This window comes from Schistocerca serialis, chromosome 11, assembly GCF_023864345.2.
Source record: "Schistocerca serialis cubense isolate TAMUIC-IGC-003099 chromosome 11, iqSchSeri2.2, whole genome shotgun sequence".
In the NCBI taxonomy this organism is placed as follows: domain Eukaryota; kingdom Metazoa; phylum Arthropoda; class Insecta; order Orthoptera; family Acrididae; genus Schistocerca; species Schistocerca serialis.
The window spans coordinates 126,605,518-126,631,088 of record NC_064648.1 but is presented as its reverse complement, the minus strand read 5'-3'; the positions used below and the strand labels follow the sequence as shown (position 1 = coordinate 126,631,088).

General features: G+C 46.7%; 1 protein-coding gene across 1 annotated transcript in view; it reads left to right on the top strand.

Moving 5' to 3' along the window:
- LOC126426914 (transcriptional repressor NF-X1) overlaps nucleotides 1-25,571 on the top strand; it is a 264,170-nt gene that overhangs the window by 39,929 nt on the left and 198,670 nt on the right. The window contains exons 4-5 of the mRNA XM_050089018.1: nucleotides 13,076-13,193; nucleotides 23,795-23,980. Coding sequence (XP_049944975.1) covers nucleotides 13,076-13,193; nucleotides 23,795-23,980 — 304 coding nt within the window. The remainder of the gene's footprint in view (nucleotides 1-13,075; nucleotides 13,194-23,794; nucleotides 23,981-25,571) is intronic.

Below are 25,571 nucleotides of genomic sequence, written 5' to 3'. Positions count from 1 at the left end.
CGGAACTTGAACTGTGATCCTCGCTTGTCATGGGCAGCGCTCCTGCTGACTGAGTTATCAAGCTGTAACTCCCACCCCATCCCTCTCTCCCTCCCCTCCCCCCTCTCTCTCTTTATTGGCCCCCCTCCATCCCCCGCCTACTCCCCCTCCATGTCTTTGGCAACCTCTTTATACCCCAGAATGAGATTTTCACTCTGCAGCAGTGTGTGCGCTGATATGAAACTTCCTGGCAGATTAAAACTGTATGCCGGACCGAGACTCGAACTCTGCACCTTTGCCTAATGTGGGCAATTGCTCTACCATCTGAGCTATCCAAGCACGACTCACGCCCCGTCCTCAAAGCTTTACTTCCGCCAGTACCTTGTCTCCTACTTTCCAAACTTCATAGAAGCTCTCCTGCAAACCTTACAGAACTAGCACTCCTTGAGGAACGGATATATCCTACTTTCCAAACTTCACAGAAACTCTCCTGCAAGGTTTGCAGGACAGCTTCTGTGAACTGTGGAAAGTAGGAGAACAAGGTACTGGCAGAAGTAAAGCTGTGAGGACGGGGCGTGAGTTATACTTGGGTAGCTCAGATGGTAGAGCAGTTGACCGTGAAAGGCAAAGGTCCCGAGTTAGTCTCGGTCCGCACACAGTTTTAATCTTCCAGTAAGTTTCGCTTTATACCCGCTAGGATTACTCAAGTGGGGTAGGATTGAGGCACACAAGTCACTTAAGTGGTATCTGGTTGAGAGACCTGCACTAAGCCATCATAGCATGGGGAATCTTTTCTCTCTAAATTTGGACCTCTTGTGGAAAAGATATAATAATTACTTATGATTTTAACTTCTGCCTTTTCTAATTTTCCATTGAGCACAGTGCTGTTGTTTCCAAACTTCAGACTGCTTTGGTCCATTGTTCTCTCTCTCTCTCTCTCTCTCTCTCTCTCTCTCTCTCTCTCTCTCTCTCTCTTTTTCAAGGAGATGAAAGTCTAAGGCATTCTTTTGCAACATTATCTCTGTTTAGAATTTCATATTATTTAATCCTCATCTCTTTCAGATCACTTCTGATTTCTTGGAGCCACTTGCCATGAGGACATTCTTTTGCAATTTACATGTTCAAAAATTCTCTTTTGTATCCTGTTTTCATTCATCTAAACCAAATGCCTGTGAAACATCAGTCTGTTTTCTCATTGTTACATTTAGTTGCTCAGTTTTCTTGTATAAATTTTCATTATTGCTTGTAAGTGTTCCTTCTCATCTTACACTTACACCTCTGTTCGTGACTCTGTATACAGTGTGTTTGCCCATTAAAGGTAGAAACGAAAGAGGTGAGTAGAGAGTATTGAAACAAACTATTGTAATAAACGTAGGTGCAGAAACCAACAGCTTCCTCAGTAAGACAAATGTGCAAGTGTCCGTAATGCCAGTGTTAAAACACATAATGTCTAGGTGTGTGTTGATTTCAAAACAACACAAGCAAAGCATAAGTAAAGAAGTGATAAACTGCCCTCGTTTTATTTTATCATCATACCAGATACCCCCCCCCCCCCTTTCCCCCAGGGGGTCCACAACTCTTTCGTGGATATGTACGTGGCGAGCACGGGAGCCCTTTCCGGGCTGCATACCTTCCTTTTCCACATACTTCCGCATCCTTCTCCCCCCACTGACCTCTGCCTCTTCCCTTCCCCTTGTCCCCCTTGTGGGAGTATGTTTCGTGCCTACATCCGGAGACGGACACTTGTAACTGTAAGACATAGTCTCTCTTCTTTGCTTTCTATGCTGGAATGTCTGTCCTTCCTTTGTCCTTCTCTTTTCCTTACCTCTTCTCTTTACCCTCTTCTCTACTGCAGCATCTGAGACATCTCTTCTTTCCTTTCCTTTTCTTTGTTCCTCCCTTTCTCTTTCTTTCCTCCCTGTCTGTGTCAAGGCCGACCCACGCGTAGCCGGTGAAGGGGTAGTAACGCGTAATTTCCCGCCCCGGGTAGACAGGTAGGACACGTACACACCCCCTGGTAACTGCCAGGCCCAGGGGGGGGGGGGGGGGGGTGATTACCCGAGCTCGTACCTTCCGAACATGCCCAATTGTTCCCTCCGTCCATTTCTCGTGAGATGTGACCTGACCTAAGGCGGGAGTGCCCTCAGAGAGGGCCCCCACAAGGAAGGAGTGCACCATCGGACACGCCGATAATCATGGGGGATACTTTCGCAATGGTTTCCTCTACGTCTACAATTTCTGCTCACAAGTGAAAGTTAGATGAGTCTCAGCCACAGACAATTCTTCCATCAGTGCCACAGTTCCTTGTTGTTTTCCGGTCGGGCAAAGGTCCAAGACTTCTCCACAGTCAGCCCTTTCATTATTCAGAAAGGTGTCGACGCAATTGCAGGTCGTGTAAAGTCTTGTTCCCGATTACGAAATCGCACCTTGTTAGAAACAGTCAGTGCCCTCCAGGCACAAAAATTTGTTGCGAACGCCACTGCTAAACACCTTCCCTGTTCGGGTGGAAGCACACCACACTTTAAATTCATCACACGGGTTGGTTTATACGTGCTCACTTGACGGATTGTCCGACGAGGAAATTCAAAACTACCTGTCCGACCAAGGCGTAACGGCTGTACATCGAGTCATGAAAAGTGTTGACAAGAACTTGGTACCAACCCATACTATCTTGTTGACATTTGACATAGTTCATCTTCCATCGAACATTAAAGTGGGCTGTGAGATAATTTCACTTCGCCCTTACATCCCCAACCCTGCGCGTTGCTATCGGTGTCAGCACTTTAATCATACCAGCCAGTCATTCCAATCTGGCCAAATGCATTATGTGTGGCAAGGATGCCCATGAGGGTGCTTGTCCACCTCCATCCCCTCGTTGCATCAACTGTATGGGTGACCACTCTGCTTCATCTAGAGATTGCCCCATTTTCAAAGATGAACGGCTTATTATGGAAATCAGAGTGAAGTAAAAGGTTTCTACATTTGTTGCACGTAAGTTATTTGCCAGTCGAAAGCCCACTGTGCCTCTAGCAGGTAAATATAGCACTGTCCTTGCATCTCCTCAGCCTACTAAGGAGGCAGCCACACAGACTTGTGATCTCACCTTTAGTGCCACGGTCGTCAGATCGGCCAGCGCAAAGATCACCTGTTCAACCTCTCCACTATCACCAGCTCACCCTTCATTGGTTCCTGCTAAATCACGAGTCCCAAAATCAGACACCCGGACTTCCAAACAAGAGTCTACTTGCGAAGATTTTTTATGTACCCCGACTTCACTACCATCAATTCCTCCCTCATCTCAACATCCTGTTTCCAAGAAGGCTCATAAGAAACCAAGTTCGTCTCCTTCTCCGCCACAGTGTGTCTCGCCTACAGCGCCACCTGGCGGTAACCGCCCTCAGCCGTCTTCCGTGTCACCAAGGCGCACTGCTGGCGGTCGATCAATCGGCCGATCACAGGTGGCAGGAGCTGCCCCCTAACAACCTATGTGTCAGGATCCTCTACCTTTGTCTGACTGCCGTTCCACGCTGTCAGCCACCGGCTCTCAGCAGTTGTTGAGTTGAGAGCAACCGTGGTAAGATTCTTCCCTGTTCGGTCCATCCTATGTCCATTATCCATTGGAATATGTGCAGCATTAGAGCCAATCGAAATGAATTGTCGATCCTCTTATGATCCTACTCGCCGGTCATCTTCTGTCTTCAGGAAACAAAGCTGCATCCCCACGATCGCTTTGTTTTTCCTCATTTCCAGTCAGTCCAGTTTGATCTCCCCTCTGTTGATGGGACTCCAGCACACGGGGGACTTATGATTCTTCTCCATGATACTGTCCATTATCACCCAATCCCGTTAAACAGTTCCTTCCAGGCTGTTTCTGTCCGTCTTTCTGTTTCTGGATACACCTTCTCTCTTTGTACCGTATACATTCCAATGTCCACACTGATGGCAAGAGCTGATCTCCTTCATCTCCTTGGTCAGCTCCCACTCCCTATTTGCTGGTTGGGGACTTCAATGCCCACCCCCCGCTTTGGGGATCTCCACATCCTTGTCCGCGAGGCCTTCTGTTGATTGACCTCTTCCACCAAGTGGATCTTGTGTGCCTCAACACTGGGTAACCTACATTTTCGTCTGCCTCCACGACAAATTTCTTTAATTTGGACCTTTCGGTCGGTACTGTTCTGCTAGCTCGGCGCTTTGAATGGTTCGCTTTTGCCGATAGAAACTCGAGTGACCAGTTTCCATGTGTCATTTGATTGGAGCCACGACTGCCATCTATGCACCCAAGGTGCTGGAAGTTTGCACAAGCTGATTGGACACTTTTTTCGTCTCTAGCGACATTCGATGACCGTCACTTTCCTAGCGTCGACGATCATGTCACTCGTGTCACAGAAGTTATTCTTACAGCCGCAGAATGTTCAATACCTCGCACCTCCAATTTGCCCCAGCACCCCCCAGTTCCTTGGTGAAACGAGGCGTGCCGTGAGGCAATACGCGAGCAGAGACATGCTCTTCGCGTTTTCTGCCACCATCGTACTTTGGCCAACTGTATCCGCTATAAGCAGTTAAGTGCGTGATGCTGTTGTGTCATCTGCGATAGCAAGAAGGCAAGCTGGGACTTCTTTACTAATTCTTTTAAAACCTTCACTGCCTCCTTAGAAGTTTGGAGTCGAATTCGACGGTTATCTGGTGTGCCTAGTTTCTCCACGATCTCTGGGCTCACTGTCGCGCATTTTACCTTAGTGGACCCAGTCGCAATTTCTATCTCATTGGGTCAACACTTTGCTGCGATTTTAAGCTCTTCAAATTATCCACCAGCCTTTCTCCCAAAAAAATGTGCAACGGAAGTGCGACCACTTGCTTTCTCCTCTCAAAATAGCAAAAGCTATTATACTGTTTTCTCCATGTGGTAACTCCAACACGCACACTCTTCTTCTCACTCTTCCGCCCCAGGACCAGATGGTGTCCATGTCCAAATGTTGCTGCATTTATCATACCATAGTCTGCGTTACCTCCTTCGTCTTTATAATCGATTTTGGGCCGACAGTACTTTTCCCAGAAGATGGCAGGAAGCTATCGTCGTTCCTGTTCCGAAACCTGGAAAGGACAAACATCTCCCCTCTAGCTATCGCCCCATTTCTCACACAAGTAGCGTATGTAAGGTTTTGGAGCATATGGTGAATTGCCGTTTAGCCTGAGGTCTGGAGTCCCGAGGCCTTTTTAACACCTGCGCAATGCGGTTTCTGAAAGCATTGTTCTGCAGTTGGCCATCTTGTTGCTCTCTCCACTTATATTATGAACAGTTTTCTCAGGAAACACCAAACAGTAGCAATATTTTTTGATCTGGAGAGAGCATCCAATACCTGTTGGAGGACAGGCATCCTCTGCACACTCTTCTCTTAGGGCTCTTGAGGTCGCCTACCCCTTTTAATTCATGAATTTATGACAGCACACACATTTAGAGTGCAGGTGGACACTACTTTCTCTCGTACTTTCTCCCAAGAAAACGGGGTCCCCCAGGGCTCCGTGCTGGGTGTTGTACTGTTTGCCGTCGCAATAAATCCAATTATAGATTGTGTCCTTCTCAATGTCTCATGCTCCCTCTTTGTGGACGATTTTTTGATCTTCTACAACTCTCCACGGACCATCCTTCTTGAACGGCATCTTCAAAGATGTCTCGATCCCCTCGTCTCTTGGAGCATCGAAACCGGCTTCCGCTTTTCTCGTAGTAAGACCATTTGTGTCAGTTTTTGGCGTTGTATAGAGTTTCCTCTGCCTTCCCTACATCTAGGCCCTGTCGACCTTCCGTTCGCGGACGTCGCTTAATTCTTGGGACTTACGTGTGACAGAAAACTGTGCTGGTCCTCCCATGTATCGTATCTTTCGGCTCGCTGTCTGCGATCCGTCAACACCCTCTGTGTTCTGAATGGTACCTCCTGGGGAGCAGACCAAGTGGTCCTTCTCCGCCTCTGTCGTGCCTTAGTGCACTCGACATTGGACTATGGAAACATAGTTTACTCCTCTGCTTGGCAGTCTGTTCTTTGGCGTCTCGACTCAGTCCACCATCGTGGATTGCGTTTAGTGTCTGGAGCTTTTTACACCAGCCCTGTGGAAAGCCTTTATGCTGAGACTGCTGAACCTCCGCTGTCCAAACGGCAAGCTGTCCTCCTGAGTCGTTATGCTAGCCAACTGTCCTCCACGCTTGCTAATCCGGCCCATGACCTTTTTTGCGCCGCCTCCTTGGATTTAGTGTATGCAGGCCGCCCTTTCTCTCTACTACCCTTGGGAGTCGGCTTCTGCCAACTGCCACGTTCTCTTTCTTTCCACTTTCCTAAAACTTTATTGACAACCGGGGGTACCGCACCGCCTTGGCTCGACCCCCAGATCTGCCTGCTCTGTGACCTTTGTCAGCTTCCCAAGGATGGTACCCCTTCTCTCGTTTATCATCGGGCATTTGCTGCTCTATGCGCACAAATGAAGGGTGCCACATTTATTTGCACCGACAGCTCAAAAACATCATTTGGTGTTGGGAGTGCCTATATTGTTGGCAATACCCCTAATAGATTTTGGCTTCCCGACCAGTGTTCGGTTTTTACTGCGGAGCTTTATGCTGTTCTCCAGGCTGTCCAATACATCCATTGCCATCAGCGGATACAGTATATTATATGCTTAGATTCGCTCAGCTCTCTCCTCAGTCTCGAAGCTCTTTACCCTGTCCACACTCTGGTCGACCAGATTCAGGACTGCCTCCACTTGGGGGGCGTCTCTGTGGCATTCCTCTGGATCCCAGGACACGTTGGTATCCGTGGAAATGAGGCGGCCGATATAGCGGCCAAGGCTGCAATCTCTCTTCTTCAGCCTGCTGTTTGCATGTTTCCCTTCGCCAGTCTACAGAGTGTTTTATGTCGTCGTGTTGCTCCTTTATGACACGCACATTGGTCTACACCTCCAATAATAAATTGTGGGACTTGATAGCTCTTCCCTGCGCTTGGACCTCTTCCTCCCGAACTCGTCATTGGGAGGAGGTAATTTTAACTAGACTCCAGATAGGGCACTGTCTTTTAAGCCATAGACATCTTTTAAAGTGGCAATCCTCCCCCGCTTTGTCCCCACTGCTCTCAACTGTGGACGGTGAGACACCTTTTACTTCAGTGCCCCTATTTTACTCCGCTACGCGTCCGTTTACAGCTGTCACCTGATAAATCTTCCATTTTAGCAGATGACACGCACTCGGCTGATCACGTCCTCGAGTTTATCAGTGTCCGTGAGATGACGTCGATCGTTTAAAGTTCTTTTTGGGGACACCCCCCTCCCCTTCTATAGTGGTTTTCTAAGCTTTCCTTCTGTTTTTTAGTTTCCCCACTTTTTGCGTTTAGCTCCCATTGCTGCTGATTTACCCTTCCGTAAGCCATAGAATGGGTGCTAATGGCCGTAGCAGTTTTGTGCCCTAAAGCCATAACAAATAAAAATTTTAAAAAAATCATACCAGATACCTAACTACAGGTAAACAGTGTTTTGACAACTGTATCAGTTGTGGCTTACCAATACTTTGGCCTCATAGATCCGCTGATGTTAACCTGTTGGTGGTGGTTTTCTTGTGTAACGGGGAGGGGGAATATGTAAAAGCTTTGGTGTATTCCAGCCCTGGTGATGGTATTGACCAATTCCAGCATGAATGGTTGTCAGAGCATTCAGAACACACCTGGGATATTTGAATGTGTGCAAGCATCATTGAGAAGACATGCTGAAGCCTGCCTTCACATGATCGGTGGCATGGAGAACACTTGTTGTAATGTGTTAGTCATTAAGTGCATATCTGCAGTTTGGATCCTCAGGGACTCTGGTAAAAGATGCTCGTGTACTCTGAAGGAGAGCTCCCCAGTGGTGTGATGTACTTTTTGAAACTATCTATATGGTCATATAGGTTAAGATCCCATGTACCACACATTGCAGCCATTCACCCTGGTGCACCCTCGCTCACCAGTAATTGATTTAAAAAAATTCTGAAATTTGTGTGGCACTCAGTAGTGTTAAATAAGTTGAATTAAATAGCTTCATTTGCTCTCATTTTCCTTTGTAACCTTATGTCTCCACTTGAAATCTTTGTACATGTGTTTAATTAATTTTGGTTAAATTTATTTTGTTTTATGACCCTGTTTTTCGTCTACATTATTGTAATATCTAATTCTCATTATGTTTGAATTTCGTTTTATTTGTAAACCTGTCTTTCGATAAAATTTTCATCTGCATTTTTTTGTCCATAGTACAATAGATATTTAGGTTGTGTTTCTATGGTAGTTACCATAAACAATCCACATCCGGTAACAAAACTACATTTTTCACTCCATTGCACAAATGTAAATAGATTATTTCATCTTTTGTTTTTTTAAATGACATATCGAAATTTTCATATAATTGAATATTATAATACTTAAATATAATGAAATTCATATTCACAAATGAAAGGGTTCATTTGGTGTTTAAAATTGTCATAAAGGAATAGAAACAAAAAAATACATTTCAACCAGTTAATTGAATAAAAATATCGATCAAAATTATTTTGATGAAGATTTTTAAAAAAATAAAAATTTAATACAGCTGATGAGATTCAAACTCACAACCTCCTGAATGTGAAGCTATTTCCTATCAATTACACTATGCAACCAGACTATATAATGCAACTTATTTAACGCTATTGAGTGTCACACAAAATTCAAATATTTTTAAAAAAAAATTTACCAATTATCTGCAAAGCGGAAGCCACCAGGGCAAATTACTGCAGTGTGCTGTATGTGGGATCTTGTCTCCATCATCGTATAGATTGTTTCAAAATGCCGATCACACCATTAGGAACCTTGTCAGGTATGATAGTCATATCAGGGAAACTATTGCTTTCCAAATCTATATTAGGATTATTCGCTTGTTTCAGTGTCTTCTATTGCCCCTCTCACTTGTATTTATAATAGTCAAACATCCTGTATTTTTGATGAAATACACTTTTGTCTGAAACACTGTTAATTAATGAAGGATGCAAATTCCATTGCCACATAAATAAAAAATACATCATGACTAGTACTGTGTGCCATGATTGCACTCAAATGGTTAATGGGGAATAAGGCTACATTTTGAACATTGCCAGCCTGTGGCTCACACAGAGGTGATGCATTTGCTGTGCTTCCTGGAAGACAATGCTGGCATCAGTGGTAAACTTAATGTTACCGGATATGTTACACTCATATCCTGTACAATAGTCATGATACGTGAGAGTACTATATACTTAGATGCTGTTCGTCTATTTTTCTTTGTATTTTACTAGTGAACCTAGCAACGCTTCGCAATTGGTAAATAATATACAAATTGGATGTACATTCTAAACTCCTGACCCTCTCTTTGTCCGTCTTCTCCTCTTCCTCCTGCCTCTCTGTGTGCATCACCTGCTCCTCTCTCCGTTTCCCTCGTCCCCAACCTCCCATTTCCCTCGTCCCCCACCTCCCGTTTCCCTCGTCCCCCACCTCCCGTTTCCCTCGACCCCCCCCCCTCCCCTTTCCCTCGACCCCCCCCTCCCCTTTCCCTCGACCCCCCCCTCCCCTTTCCCTCGACCCCCCCCCTCCCCTTTCCCTCGACCCCCCCTCCCCTTTCCCTCGACCCCCCCCTCCCCTTTCCCTCGACCCCCCCCCCACCCATTTCCCTCGACTCACGCCCTCCCGTCACGTATCCCTCGACTCCCCCCCCTCCCGTCACGTATCCCTCGACTCCCCCCCCTCCCGTCACGTATCCCTCGACTCCCCCCCCCTCCCGTCACGTATCCCTCGACTCCCCCCCCCTCCCGTCACGTATCCCTCGACTCCCCCCCCCTCCCGTCACGTATCCCTCGACTCCCCCCCCCTCCCGTCACGTATCCCTCGACTCCCGCCCTCCCGTCACGTATCCCTCGACTCCCGCCCTCCCGTCACGTATCCCTCGACTCCCGCCCTCCCGTCACGTATCCCTCGACTCCCGCCCTCCCGTCACGTATCCCTCGACTCCCGCCCTCCCGTCACGTATCCCTCGACTCCCGTCACGTATCGCTCGACACCCCCCCCCCCCCCCGGGTCACGTATCGCTCGAAACCCCCGCCCCCAGTGACGTACCCCTCGACTCCCCCCCCCCCCCCCACAAACACGTACCCCTCGACTCCCCCCCCCCCCACCATCACGTACCCCTCGACTCCCCCCCCCCCCCCCCCCCACCGTCACGTACCCCACGACTCCCACCCGCCCCCCACCGTCACGTATCCTTCGACTACCATCCCCCGTCCCCTCACGTTTCCCTCGACTGCCCCCCCCCCACCCCACACATTTCCCTCGACTGCAACCCCCCGTATCTTCGACTGTCCCCCCTCCCCCGTTTCTTCGACTGTCCCCCCTCCCCCGTTTCTTCGACTGTCCCCCCTCCCCCGTTTCTTCGACTGTCCCCCCTCCCCCGTTTCTTCGACTGTCCCCCCTCCCCCGTTTCTTCGACTGTCCCCCCTCCCCCGTTTCTTCGACTGTCCCCCCTCCCCCGTTTCTTCGACTGTCCCCCCTCCCCCGATTCTTCGACTGTCCCCCCTCCCCCGATTCTTCGACTGTCCCCCCTCCCCCGATTCTTCGACTGTCCCCCCTCCCCCGTTTCTTCGACTGTCCCCCCTCCCCCGTTTCTTCGACTGTCCCCCCTCCCCCGTTTCTTCGACTGTCCCCCACCACCACCCCCGTTTCTTCGACTGTCCCCCACCACCACCCCCGTTTCTTCGACTGCCCCCCACCACCACCCCCGTTTCTTCGACTGCCCCCCACCACCACCCCCGTTTCTTCGACTGCCCCCCCAACCCCACCCCCGTTTCTTCGACTGCCCCCCCAACCCCACCCCCGTTTCTTCGACTGCCCCCCCACCCCCACCCCCGTTTCTTCGACTGCCCCCCCACCCCCACCCCCGTTTCTTCGACTGCCCCCCCACCCCCACCCCCGTTTCTTCGACTGCCCCCCCCCCCCGTTTCTTCGACTGTCCCCCCCCCCGTTTCCTCGACTGACCCCCCACCCCCGTTTCTGCGACCCCACCCCCCACCCCCCAAACCCCGTTTCTTCGACTGTACCCCCCACCCCCCCGTTTCTTCGACTGTCCCCCCCGTTTCTTCGACTGTCCCCCCCGTTTCTTCGACTGTCCCCCCCGTTTCTTCGACTGTCCCCCCTGTTTCTTCGACTGTCCCCCCTGTTTCTTCGACTGTCCCCCCCACCCCACCCCCGTTTCTTCGACTGTCCCCCCACCCCACCCCCTTTTCTTCGACTGTCCCCCCCACCCCACCCACGTTTCTTCGACTGTCCCCCCACCCCACCCCCGTTTCTTCGACTGTCCCCCCCACCCCACCCCCGTTTCTTCGACTGTCCCCCCCACCCCACCCCCGTTTCTTCGACTGTCCCCCCCACCCCACCCCCGTTTCTTTGACTGTCCCCCCCACCCCACCCCCGTTTCTTTGACTGTCCCCCCCACCCCACCCCCGTTTCTTCGACCGTCCCCCCCACCCCACCCCCGTTTCTTCGACCGTCCCCCCCACCCCACCCCCGTTTCTTCGACCGTCCCCCCCACCCCACCCCCGTTTCTTCGACCGTCCCCCCCACCCCACCCCCGTTTCTTCGACCGTCCCCCCCACCCCACCCCCGTTTCTTCGACCGTCCCCCCCACCCCACCCCCGTTTCTTCGACCGTCCCCCCCACCCCACCCCCGTTTCTTCGACCGTCCCCCCCACCCCACCCCCGTTTCTTCGACCGTCCCCCCCACCCCACCCCCGTTTCTTCGACCGTCCCCCCCACCCCACCCCCGTTTCTTCGACCGTCCCCCCCACCCCACCCCCGTTTCTTCGACCGTCCCCCCCACCCCACCCCCGTTTCTTCGACCGTCCCCCCCACCCCACCCCCGTTTCTTCGACCGTCCCCCCCACCCCACCCCCGTTTCTTCGACCGTCCCCCCCACCCCACCCCCGTTTCTTCGACCGTCCCCCCCACCCCACCCCCGTTTCTTCGACCGTCCCCCCCACCCCACCCCCGTTTCTTCGACCGTCCCCCCCACCCCACCCCCGTTTCTTCGACCGTCCCCCCCACCCCACCCCCGTTTCTTCGACCGTCCACCCCACCCCACCCCCGTTTCTTCGACCGTCCCCCCCACCCCACCCCCGTTTCTTCGACCGTCCCCCCCACCTTACCCCCGTTTCTTCGACCGTCCCCCCCACCCCACCCCCGTTTCTTCGACCGTCCCCCCCACCCCACCCCCGTTTCTTCGACCGTCCCCCCCACCCCACCCCCGTTTCTTCGACTGCCCCCCCCCCCCACCCCCGTTTCTTCGACAGTCCCCGCCCCCCCCCCCCCCGTTTCTTCGACTGTCGACCGTCCCCCCCGTTTCTTCGACTGTCGACCGTCCCCCCGTTTTTCGACTGCCGACTTTCCCCCCCCCCCCCTTATCCGACTGTCGACTTTCCCCCCCCCCCTTTCTTTGACTGTATCCTCGTCTCCTTGGGGCCTCCCATCAGCATGATGAAGAAGGTATCAGGATTCATGAGACTATGTAGCACTCTGCTACTGCCCCAATGTCCAGTGCCAGTGATCATTGCACATTTCTGTCATAGTTACCAATGTCATGGTATTAACATTGGCACATGCATGGGTCATTGACTAGGTGATGCTGCTGTCGCCTGGATGGGTTTACATCAATAGTAGGTCATTGGTGGTCATAATTTCTGACTGATCAGTGTAATACGGCAGTGATGTTTCTTCTACATTTGGTTGGGTATATATGACATAAATGTATTTTTGATCCATTGATATACACTGTTTTTCTCCTGTGAAGATGATTGTACCGGCAATACTCGATATCGGTAGGGAATGTGTGTACAACTGTTCTGCTGATGGCAGAAATACGTTTTGTTCAAAAATATTTGACTCCTACTGACATTTGGGGAAATGACCAACAGGAAACAGCTTACCAAATACATTTGTGTGTAGTTTCTGCCTTCTTTTTTAAAAAATAAATAACTGCATGTGCTTCTGTGGAGCCATTGACAAAGGTTTACATTGTGTCATAAGATGTTGTTATGCAGGTGCCAGCTGATAGACAACCTGAAGAAGACAGCCGGAGTAGGAGGGGGCAGCCAGCCGACAGCGGTGGAAACCGCAGCATGGGCAGCCCACGGAACCGCGCCCACCAGCCCTACCGAGGTGAGCCTCTGGGATACGACTGATCATTGAGGGACTTCAGTGTAGGAGCAAATGTTTGAACAAATCTCTCTTCGACAGACTCCAACCTGAGTACCTTTCTACGCCCAGTGAAATTATTACTATCAATAACTCAACATTTGGCACAGCCCTTGTAGCGAACTTTGCTTCACATTCAATTACAGACCTACAGTTTACTCCAGACCACAAAAAGGACACCCAAGTCTTCATACAACTCGAGGTTACTAATGCTTTCACTGCTCTGCTCTCTCTCTCTCTCTCTATCTCTCGTGTGTGTGTGTGTGTGTGTGTGCGCGCAGCTTCTCACCGCTGTGGACATGTTACTTCCGTACTTTCAAGAATAAAAAAGTTTCAAGTTTTATCATACACCATAATTATGTGCCTCATTTCACGCTATCAATTGCAAAAAAAAAAAAAAAAAACCTTGATTAGTTATATAGAATCATTTATAAGATATGAAGACTCAATTGACAACGTGTAGGAACGTAGACACACATGCTTTCATGAGCGTCTGTCAAAGAGAAAACCCATTAATTCAAGAATCAAACGGGCATATACCATGTACCAACATCAATGCCCAAGGTATGGTATGTAAACTAATGCGTACTTCCACTCTATTTGCCAATTAAGCTATAAATAGGACTTTGACATAATGTTATAAACAGCACACAGTGCATACATATCTAAACTGTGAACTATGAACAATGATGTATAATATTTTACAACAATTATTCATTCACAATTATAAATATTATGTACCAAAGGTTTTGCTAAATGTTAATTTGTAACAACAGTTTTACATAGAAGATACGAAATAACCCAGTGAAGATAGCACAAAAAGTGTTGAAACATGTCTTGGTAAAACAAAATAGAAAAAGGTGTCTTGCGTAAGGCTGAATTCCTTGTCCTATTTTCATAGCAAGCTCAGGCTTAAGAAGAACTGCAAGATGATTAATGTAGGGGTACATTGTGTGCAAAGCAGCACTGCACGGTACTGTTGAGTATTACAGCTGACGAACAAAAATTTCCACTGAATGTGGTTTTTAATTGTAAAACTGTCCCCGAGGCAGAAAGCTTCCCAGCTGGTTTTATTATAAGAGATTCTGACATTATGCTGCAGTGATTTGTAATGACATTAAGTTGAACCGCCAAGATGTGTACATGTCATTTTGAAATTGACAATTTATGATCCGATGGGAAAAGATCTCCATTATAGGCTGAACCATGACTTTTCCGGCCGAAATTTAGGAACCTGCCTACACTCGCGCAAATACTATAACTTGAGTATTGTTGACTCTTTTTCTACACGAGCCTGTTCCATAGAGTATATATGTCATTAAATTATATTCTCTGAATATACCGTATTTACTCAAATGTAAGCCGCACTTTTTTTTCCGGTTTTTGTAATTAAATAATAATAAAACTTCTGCAGCTTAGAATCGAGTGCAAAGTAAGTGGAAGTTCTGAAAAATGTTGGTAGATGTCGCCACAACTAACTTCTTCCGTCTAATATATGCAGCGCTACACAGGCATGCTTTGCAGGCACAAAGATAAATACTGGCGCCGAAACCTCTGCGTCAGTAAATAAATTAAAAGGTAGAAGAATGTTAACATTATGCCATGTATTCTTTCGTGTTTGCTGCTTTTTCATTTAAATCCTGTCTGCCTAATAAACTACGAAACTAGAACAGCAAACGTGGAAGAATGTACATATCATGTCATGTTTATATTCGTATTATTCTTACGCTGAATAGTGATACAGTCAGAATCTAAGCACGACAACTGACTAGATTTTTAAATCTAAGATGACCCTAATTTCTGTGCAGAATGTAATGTACTGAGGAGTTGTCTGCAAAGATTTTCAAACGGAGAAAAATTTTCGCTAAACTCAAGTTCAGAACATCATCTATTGTATGCAGTCTATTATTTGGTTCTTGTTGATCATTATCAAAGAAAGCAGCAGTTTAAGTGACAACAAATAGCAGACTCTCGCCATTGTTTCGCTTATTAGACAATTCCTCTCTTTTTTTCTTTTCTTTTTAATTGTAAGCCGCGGTAGCGCGCACAAAAGCAAGCCATGCCGCGAGTGGCGACAGGTCGTAAACACGCATTATCATACAATAATGCATTTTCAGCTTAGAGTGACATAAATACCTATAACAAAGAGAACGGCACTCACCAGATCAAAGCAAAATAAGCAATCGATTCAAACCAGACGAAGCACGCGAAAAAGGAAGGGTACCCGTATAAATATGGTCGGAGCGCCTGACACAATGGCTACCTGGTAAAGCTTAACTGTTAAGCTTACGACTCGAACCAAACTACTGTAGCTGTATCTTCATCCATTCGACCTCAATTGTGTTTCATGTTACAATGGACCAACTGTTTTTCGATTTGGAGGGGTGATCTAAAACTTTTCTCTCACCTTGAATTTCGAGTCTCAAATTTCAGGAGCAGCTTAGATTCGGGAAAATTTTTTTTCAGTGATTTCGAGTCTCATTTTTCAGGTGCGGCATAGATTCGAGTGCGGCTTAGATTCGAATAAATACGGTAAGGTCCATAGTTGGAGGTCTTCGGTCACGATTCCACAGTGGCTGGCCCAAAGCCAGGATATTACGATATGAGTCAGCCTGTCTGTAAATGCTACCTCAGCCACTCACTGTCACTCTTCAACTCCCAGGGACCTTTGAAGTATCATCCAAACTAACTACCAACAGTAGCTGTTCCAGAATAAAATCATCGTACAGATAATTACTCAAAATAACTCTGTGATAGTATCAAGCCCCACTTGATTATACCTTGCTCTGGTGTCAAATGTGGTGGCATTTGCAGCATAAATTGTGTGTGCAAATACATGCCCTCACATGGTCTTACAGTGGTGTGAATGTGAGAGAGCACATGGTAGCCCAATTTACGTAGTAGCAAGGACCAGTGTTCCACAATGCTAAAGCCAATAGCATCATTCTGCCACGTCTATCTGGCTGCGTGGTGTTTCGGTTTTTGATGATAAATTTCAGCAGCGAAGATTACATCTTGGAGATATATATCACACCAGCCCTGTTCAACAAGATGCATAACTTTCATCTTCTGTGGATGCACGCAGAGCTATGTACAGAGAGTTGCTTTGTTTCCACTCAACCATTCCTTTCTTTTCCTTACATTAGCATAAAGACACCATTCCCCATCACCAGTAATGATACCTGGATAGGAATGGTCAGTGCTGTTCACGAGCCAACTGCTGAGGAGCAAGCAGAGATGTGCATATGGCCACCTGCTGATTTTTGTGATTTTGACTTAAACCATACACCCAATCTTTATAACTTTCCCCGTTGCATGCAGTTGTCGCAGAATGGTGTAATGATCACAGTTCATTACATTTGCCAGTTCTTGAGTACAAAGTGTAGTGGTTAATAAAAAAGAAAAAGTGAAGAAAAGAATAGAAAAGGTTAAAAATGTGAGAAGAAATGGTGAATAAAAAGGTGTTTTAAAATCGTAAATGACCGTGAAAAAGGGAAAGAATGAAATGCAAATCGGACTTTGTATTACAGAAAAGCTAACGGAGTTCGTGATTCGGAAAAGCTATTGTTGGGGTGGTCCTTGTGGCGTGTCTGAGCAAAAGTCAAACCAATTTCCACTACAAAAAGTATTTGAAAGGAACAGAGAATAACGAAATGTAACTGACAGGGGGAAATTGTGTCGATAAGAGTTCATTCTTTACCATGTTAACATGTCTTCTTTTTTCGTGCAGCGTCCAGGTCTTCAGAAATCTCTTACTTCATTTCTGCATGAAAAGTCTGCTCCAAAATCTTGCAATAAGTTTCATTGTCCAGGAATTTCTAATGTACACAAAACCGTCTTGATATTAAATGCAATTTATTTTACGTTGCTTCCCTCCTCCAAATTTCATAACTTCCTCAATATGTCTACACATTAAAATCAGATCAAGACTAGCTAATAAGTTTTTTTACGTCAGCATTAAGCTTCCGCTCTTGAGAGACAAGAGAAACAGATAGAAAAAAAAAGTTGCAATTTTAGTATTTTCTCTGCCGTCGAGCGCTCATACCGCTGCGACGGTATAATTTATGTCTGAGGGAACGAGTGTCAGCGAAATTCAAAGTCCCGTTACAAAAGACATGAATCATTGTGGATTAATGCAATTAAACGTTCATCAAACACCCGAAGTTCCTCCTGAACAGGGAGAGTCAGTAATGACAAAATTATCCTCCTTAAAAAAAAAAAAAATCTTGCCATGCTCTGTCCAGTGGCATTATCCCCATACGTAACACAAATGTTTCTGGCTACCTGTGCTGCTGTCACCCCCGGTTGAACTGGAACAGAAGACAGTGAAGGAAAATATTCAAATTTCTGCACTTAGTACTCCATTTTCTAGCATCCACAGCTCCACTCAGTATTCTCAAATGACAATATGTTAACTCAAATAGCAACAGTGAACTACAAATAAAACAGGACAATCGATAAATAAGCCCATAGCAACCAGAATACCTTGCAAAAGAAGAACGCTATGAACTTATTCACCAGCCTAATATTTTAGCTTATGTTAACGAATTTACGGCAGCGTATTTGACAGTTGCACCAGCGATGCTGTATGGTTACAAAGTTGCACAAGTGTGTGAAGTTAGTTGATTAATTATTTAATCTTTGCTGCTAATTTTATCTTTGACCAATAAATGTCTGTTTAATCCTTTATTGTAATACAAGATTTCAATAAAATTTCACAGTCAAAGATAAAATTAGCAGCAAAGATTAAACGATTAATCAACTAAGTTCATAGACTATGTAAAGCAAATTTGTAATGACACAGCATCACTGTGCAACTGCCAAATATGCTCTTAGAAATTCATCAACATATAAACTCAAATACGTTGGACAGCATCTACTGATGTTGAAAAGGACCAACAAGCTGTCACAAACATACACCACTGGCCATTAAAATTGCTACACCATGAAGATGACGTGCTACAGATGCGAAATTTAACTGAGAGGAAGAAGATGCTATGATTTGCAAATGATTAGCTTTTCAGAGCATTCACACAGGGTTGGCGCCGGTGGTGACACCTACAACGTGCTGACATCAGGAAAGTTACCAACCGATTTCTCATACACAAACAGCAGTTGACTGGCGTTGCCTGGTGAAATGTTGAAATGTTGTTGTGATGCCTCGTGTAAGGAGGACAAATGCGTACCATCACGTTTCCGACTTTGATAAAGGTCGGATTGTAGCCTATTGCGATTGTAGTTTATCGTATTGCGACATTGCTGCTCGCGTTGGTCGAGATCCAATAACTGTTAGCAGAATATGGAATCGGTGGGTTCAGGAGGGTAATACAGAACGCCCTGCTGGATCCCAACGGCCTCGTATCAATAGCAGTTGATATGACAGGCATCTTATCCGCACGGCTGTAACGGATCGTGCAGCCACGTCTCGATCACTGAGTCAACAGATGGGGACGTTTGCAAGACAACAACCATCTGCACGAACAATTCGACGACGTTTGCAGCAGCACGGATTATCAGCTAGAAGACCATGGCTGTGGTTACCCTTGACGCTGCATCACAGACAGGAGCGCCTGCGATGGTGTACTTGACGACGAACCTGGGTGCACGAATGGCAAAACGTTGTTTTTTGGGATGAATCCAGGTTCTGTTTACAGCATCATTATGGTCACATCCGTGTTTGGCGACATCGCGGTGAACGCACATTGGAAGCGTGTATTCGTCGTCGCCATACTGGCCTATCACCAGGCGTGATGTTATGGAGTGCTATCGGTTACACGTCTCGGTCACCTCTTGTTCGCATTGACGGCATTTTGAACAGTGGGCGTTACATTTCAGATGTGTTATGACCCGTGGCTCTACTCTTCATTCGTTCTCTGTGAAACCCTACATTTCAGCAGGATAATGCACGACCGCGTGTTGCAGGTCCTGTACGGGCCTTTCTGGATACAGAAAATGTTCGACTGCTGCCCTGGCCAGCATATTCTCCAGATCTCTCACCAATTGAAAACGTCTGGTCAATGGTGGCCGAGCAACTGGCTCGTCACAATACGCCAGTCAGTACTCTTGATGAACTGTGGTATCGTGTTGAAGCTGCATGGGCAGCTGTACCTGTACACGCCATCCGAGCTCTGTTTGACTCGATGCCAAGGCGTATCAAGGCCGTTATTACGGCCAGAGGTGGTTGTTCCAGGTACCGATTTCTCAGGATCTATGCACCCAAATTGTGTGAAAATGTAATCACATGTCAGTTGTAGTATAATATATTTGTCCAATGAATACCCGTTTATCATCTGCATTTATTCTTGGTGTAGCAATTTTAATGGCCAGTAGTGTAGATCACAAATTCATAGACAGCAATTTAACAGACAGCAGTACCTACCAAGAATACCTACACATAAGTACCAATGTATACACACACACACACACACACACCAAATAGCCATAACATGTAACTGCTAAAAATTTTAGCAAATAATGATAAAATTCTGTGTGTTATTCACACGTAGCTTGACATTCGCAGCTGTATCCAAAATAGGCCTATTGCAATAAAGACATATACTGATGAGCCAAAACATTATGACCACCAGCTTAATAGCTCATTTTTCTCTGTATCAAGAATCCAATAGTTTGTGAAAGTACGAGGGCAGTTCAATAAGTAATGCAACACATTATTTTTCTCGGCCAATTTTGGTTGAAAAAACCGGAAATTTCTTGTGGAATATTTTCAAACATTCCCGCTTCGTCTCGTATAGTTTCATTGACTTCCGACAGGTGGCAGCGCTGTACGGAGCTGTTAAAATGGCATCTGTAAAGGATGTGCGTTGCAAACAACGGGCAGTGATCGAGTTTCTTTTGGCGGAAAACCAGGGCATCTCAGATATTCATAGGCGCTTGCAGAATGTCTACGGTGGTCTGGCAGTGGACAAAAGCACGGTGAGTCGTTGGGCAAAGCGTGTGTCATCATCGCCGCAAGGTCAAGCAAGACTGTCTGATCTCCCGCGTGCGGGCCGGCCGTGCACAGCTGTGACTCCTGCAATGGCGGAGCGTGCGAACACACTCGTTCGAGATGATCGACGGATCACCATCAAACAACTCAGCGCTCAACTTGACATCTCTGTCGGTAGTGCTGTCACAATTGTTCACCAGTTGGGATATTCAAAGGTTTGTTCCCGCTGGGTCCCTCGTTGTCTAACCGAACACCATAAAGAGCAAAGGAGAACCATCTGTGCGGAATTACTTGCTCGTCATGTGGCTGAGGGTGACAATTTGTTGTCAAAGATTGTTACAGGCGATGAAACATGGGTTCATCACTTCGAACCTGAAACAAAACGGCAATCAATGGAGTGGCGCCACACCCACTCCCCTACCAAGAAAAAGTTTAAAGCCATACCCTCAGCCGGTAAAGTCATGGTTACAGTCTTCTGGGACGCTGAAGGGGTTATTCTGTTCGATGTCCTTCCCCATGGTCAAACGATCAACTCTGAAGTGTATTGTGCTACTCTTCAGAAATTGAAGAAACGACTTCAGCGTGTTCGTAGGCACAAAAATCTGAACGAACTTCTCCTTCTTCATGACAACGCAAGACCTCACACAAGTCTTCGCACCCGAGAGGAGCTCACAAAACTTCAGTGGACTGTTCTTCCTCATGCACCCTGCAGCCCCGATCTCGCACCGTCGGATTTCCATATGTTTGGCCCAATGAAGGACGCAATCCGTGGGAGGCACTACGCGGATGATGAAGAAGTTATTGATGCAGTACGACGTTGGCTCCTACATCGACCAGTGGAATGGTACCGTGCAGGCATACAGGCCCTCATTTCGAGGTGGCGTAAGGCCGTAGCATTGAATGGAGATTACGTTGAAAAATAGTGTTGTGTAGCTAAAAGATTGGGGAATAACCTGGTGTATTTCAATGCTGAATAAAACAACCCCTGTTTCAGAAAAAAAATGTGTTGCATTACTTATTGAACTGCCCTCGTATGTGACATTGGATGTCTATGCACAGGTCATGTAATTCACATAAATAACAGGCTGCTGATTTGCATACGTGATGGTGGCAATCTATATGGGCTCTGTAGAATTTACGTCAGGTGAATTTATTCACTGAGACATCAACATGAGTTCACTATAATTCTCCTCAGAACACTGTAGGATGCCAAATGTTGAAAATACTGCTACGGTTGTAAGGTTCATCTTCAGGTGTCGTACTGAAAATAGCAATCTGTTTTCAGTACGACACCTAAAGATGGTCATATAAGGGCCTGAAATTGGTCGTGTTCCAAATAAGAGAACCTTACACTGTTGCGATATTTTCGACCTCTGGTATAGTGCTTAGTTCCGGATATTCCTACAACAGGATTCACAGCTGTCTGCTTGTCATCGATTACTACCACAGGTCTCATGCAAGTGCAGGAGAATAGCATAATACTGTTCCCACCGGCCTGTATCCGTGGCACGCTGCATGTTTCAGGCCACAGTTCACCTCGATGACAGCATTTGTGGAGACAACCATCGACCTTGTGTAGCAAAAATACGATTCGTCCGAAGAGTAGACATGTTTCCGTTGATTGGTGGTCAAATCCCGACATTTGCACGACCACTGTAATCGGAACTGACAATGTCGTTGGATCGACCTGTGAACACTTAGGGGTAGTCCACCGCAGATCTCCGTGTTCAGCAATGTACGATGAACGGAGTGCCCCGAAATGCTTCTGTGTGCGCCAACATTGTGCTCTTTCAGCAGAGATGTCACAGGTCACCATCTGTTCCACTTTACATAACAGGCAAGCCTCTGAACCCCACGTTCTATGAAGAGTCGTGGACATCTAACCATTTAGCACGTACTGGTAGTTTCACTGTCCTCCTTACATACTTTTGTCACCGCGTCACCTGCCCGTAGTGCCAGCAGGTGGCATCCAGTGTCTCAGTGGGCAGTGATCATAAAGTTTTCAGTTGAAGCGTCGGACTTCGATTTATATCAAATGTTAAAAGTTTGAGACTGATGGATTTTCTTTTTGAAATCGAAAAAAAAATTAAAATCTTTGAATTTTTAGTTTTCAAATAAATCACAATATTCAACAATGGCTTAATATATGAGGGTAAGTCAATTATTATCCGCAATTTAGGTATATTTTTGCTTATTTTAGTAGTACTGTTGTTTTATGGTGATGATACATGCTTTGTTTATTTCTTGATATATCTTCACAATTTTCAAGCTACTAGGTTAGTTTAGTTATCGCTGCCATGCTGTTAATCATGGCTGTCTATTTGCACCAAAGAAGAGCAATGTTCAGTGGTCCGTTTTTTGTATTCGGAAGGTGTATTGGGCCAAAATTCATTGAAAACTTTTGGTACAGTACAGGAACAGTGTTTTGCCCTAACGTAGTGTCTACGAATGGATTGAAAAATTTCTAAATGGTCGCACAAGTGTTACGCACGATGAAGGAGCAGGACGACTGTTTACCACCACAGATGAAGAAACCATTGAGCATTCATGTGAAATGATCCTCTTAGACAGATGATTAACTATTGACAAAGTGGCACATGGTCATGGTTCTGCCTACAAATTCATTCACCACAGAATTGGGTTTCATAAAGTTTGTGCAAGATCGGTCCCAAAACAACTCACACAGTTGCATAAACAAACGCACTTGGACATCTGCAAAAAACATTTGGATCACTATCGTAACAAAGGGGACAACTTCTTAGACAGGATCATTACTGGTGACGAAACATGGATCCGTCATTACGAGCCGGAGAGTAAATGCCACAGTACGGAATGGTAACCTCCAAATTTGCCGTGCGAGAAAAAGTTCAAGAACCAACCGTCCGCAGGAAAACTGATGCTTACGGTTTTTTGGGATGCACAAGGTCCGGTACTGGAACATTATGGGGAAAGAGGCACAACAATAAACAGTGTACGTTACAATGAAATGCTTACTGCCAGACTAGAGCTGCAATTCGAAGCAGTCGCCAAGGATTGTTGTCAGAATGTGTTGTGTTATTGAATGACAATGCCCGTCGGTATACGGCTGCCCACACTGCCGAAATGCTCCAGAAACTCTCAAATTTGAAGTACTGGATCATCCTCCATATAGTCCCGATCTTGTCCCTTCTGACTATCACCCGTTTGGTCCACTCAAACAGGCATTAAGGGGCCGTCGATTTGTCTCGGTCGAAGCAGTGAGAGAAGCAGTGCATTCCTGGCTCGTAGCTCAACCGAGAACCTCCTTTTATGAGGGCATCGGGAAGCTTGTAAAACATGGACCAAGTGCGTTGAAACGCAAGGAGACTATGTCGAAAAATGATGTTCCTGTAAGTTTCCTATTTGCTTACAATAAAATTTTATAACTACATAGCGGATAATAATTGACTTACCCTTGTATGTCAGAATAAAGTGGTATTCTCATCATAAGCAGATGTAGAACTCCCTGTCCACCTCCCAGACGGATGTCCTGCAGAACACCAAGGGAAATGATGTTCACATCTAGGTGCTAAGTAAATATCCTTCACTCGTAATATTACACTCGTACCGAGGTGAGCGTTGGTTTCGCTGATGTCTGCAGGTGAGGATGGGGCCTCGGACTCGGGGCACCGCGAGCGGCTCTCGGTCCAGCTGATGCGCAGCACGCTGGAGTGCCTGGTGTGCTGCGAGCGGCTGCGGCCGCGGGACCCCGTCTGGAGCTGCGCAGCCTGCCACCACGTGCTGCACCTGGGCTGCACGCGCCGCTGGGCCCGCTCCGGCCGCACCGGTCAGTGTCTTACATACTGTGGCTGTTCAAAAAGTATCTGACTTTTATTTATAAAATTGATCTTTATTTAGATAAAGTTGTAGTCTGATCCGCAAAGAGCGCCTGTTCGCGCAAGTTTAGGCACGGACAGGGGTCAAATTGTTGACTCTTCAGAGTGACAGTAGCAGTATGGGAGTTCACGAGCTCTGCACTTGGAAAAAGTGTGGCTCCTGCAAACCGTGTCTCTCAGCTGCCTGTGTAGATTTCTTCACTTAGCACCATCCTCAGCTACGACACTCGTAACAGATGAAATAAAAATTTACGAAGTAACTCGCTACGATCGCATGTAATACTCGTATTGGTTACGACATTTACAGCAGTGCACTCAGAATACTATTGATCACCCATCGGTTGTCATAAAATGCGTGTCACAGGTGTTCAGAATGAGCCTAAATTGGACTAGAGTCATTTGTGACTCCATCTGATCACCTTCAAAGTATGAAACTTCCTGGCAGTTTGTGCCAGACCGAGACTCGAACTCGGGACCTTTGCCTTTCGCGGGCAAGTGCTCTACCATCTGAGCTACCCAAGAATGACTCCCGCCCTGCCCTCACAGCTTTACTTCGGCCAGTACCTCATCTCCTACCTTCCAAACTTCACAGAAGCTCTCCAGCCAGAAAGGTTTGTATAAGCATACATTCCGCTGCAGAGTGAAAATCTCATTCTGGGAACATCCCCCTGGCTGTGGCTAAGTCATGTCTCCACAAAATACTTTCTTCCAGTAGTGCTAGGTTTGCAGGAGAGCTTCTTTGAAATTTGAAACATAGGAGACAAAGTACTGGCGGGAGTAAAGCTGTGAGGACGGGGCGTGAATCGTGCTTGGATAGCTTAGATAGTAGAGTACTTGCCCGTGAAAGGCAAAGGTCCAGAGTTCGAGTCTCCGTCTGGCACACAGTTTTAATCTGCCAGGAAGTTTCATATCAGCACACACTCTGCTGCAGGGTGAAAATGTCATTCTGGGAACCTTCAGAGTAGTCCCGAACAGTCTCTGCACTCCCTCTCAACGCTGTTGCTTCTGCTGGAAGCATAACAGAAAAGCCTGTTTTCGTACGATGTTAGTTCTCACAACTGTCGTTGTAAACCATAGTGTCACTTTACTGACCTGTTACTGGGTCTCATAGGTCTTGTGAATGTCCATTTCCCCAGTCTTCTTTCTCTAAGTAATAGGATCTTTCAAAGTAAATAACAACATAATTTCACCACACACAGAGCTTGCTTGTTTCATTCATTGCCTTTATTGCTTTAAACTTAAAGTGAGCAGCTTGTATTTAGTAATTTGAACTGTTAATTAAGAGGGTTTGCCTTTCCTTAATTTATTTTCTAAGATAAGTCGTAGCGTTAGTATTGCCTCACGTGTTCCAACATTCCTACGGAATCCAAACTGATCTTCCCCAAGGTTGGCTTCTACCAGTTTTTCCATTTGTCTGTAAAGAATTTGTGTTAGTATTTTGCAGCTGTGGCTTATTAAACTGATAGTTCGGTAATTTTCACATCGGTCAACACTTGCTTTCTTTGAGATTGGGATTATTATATTCTTCATGAACTCTGAGGG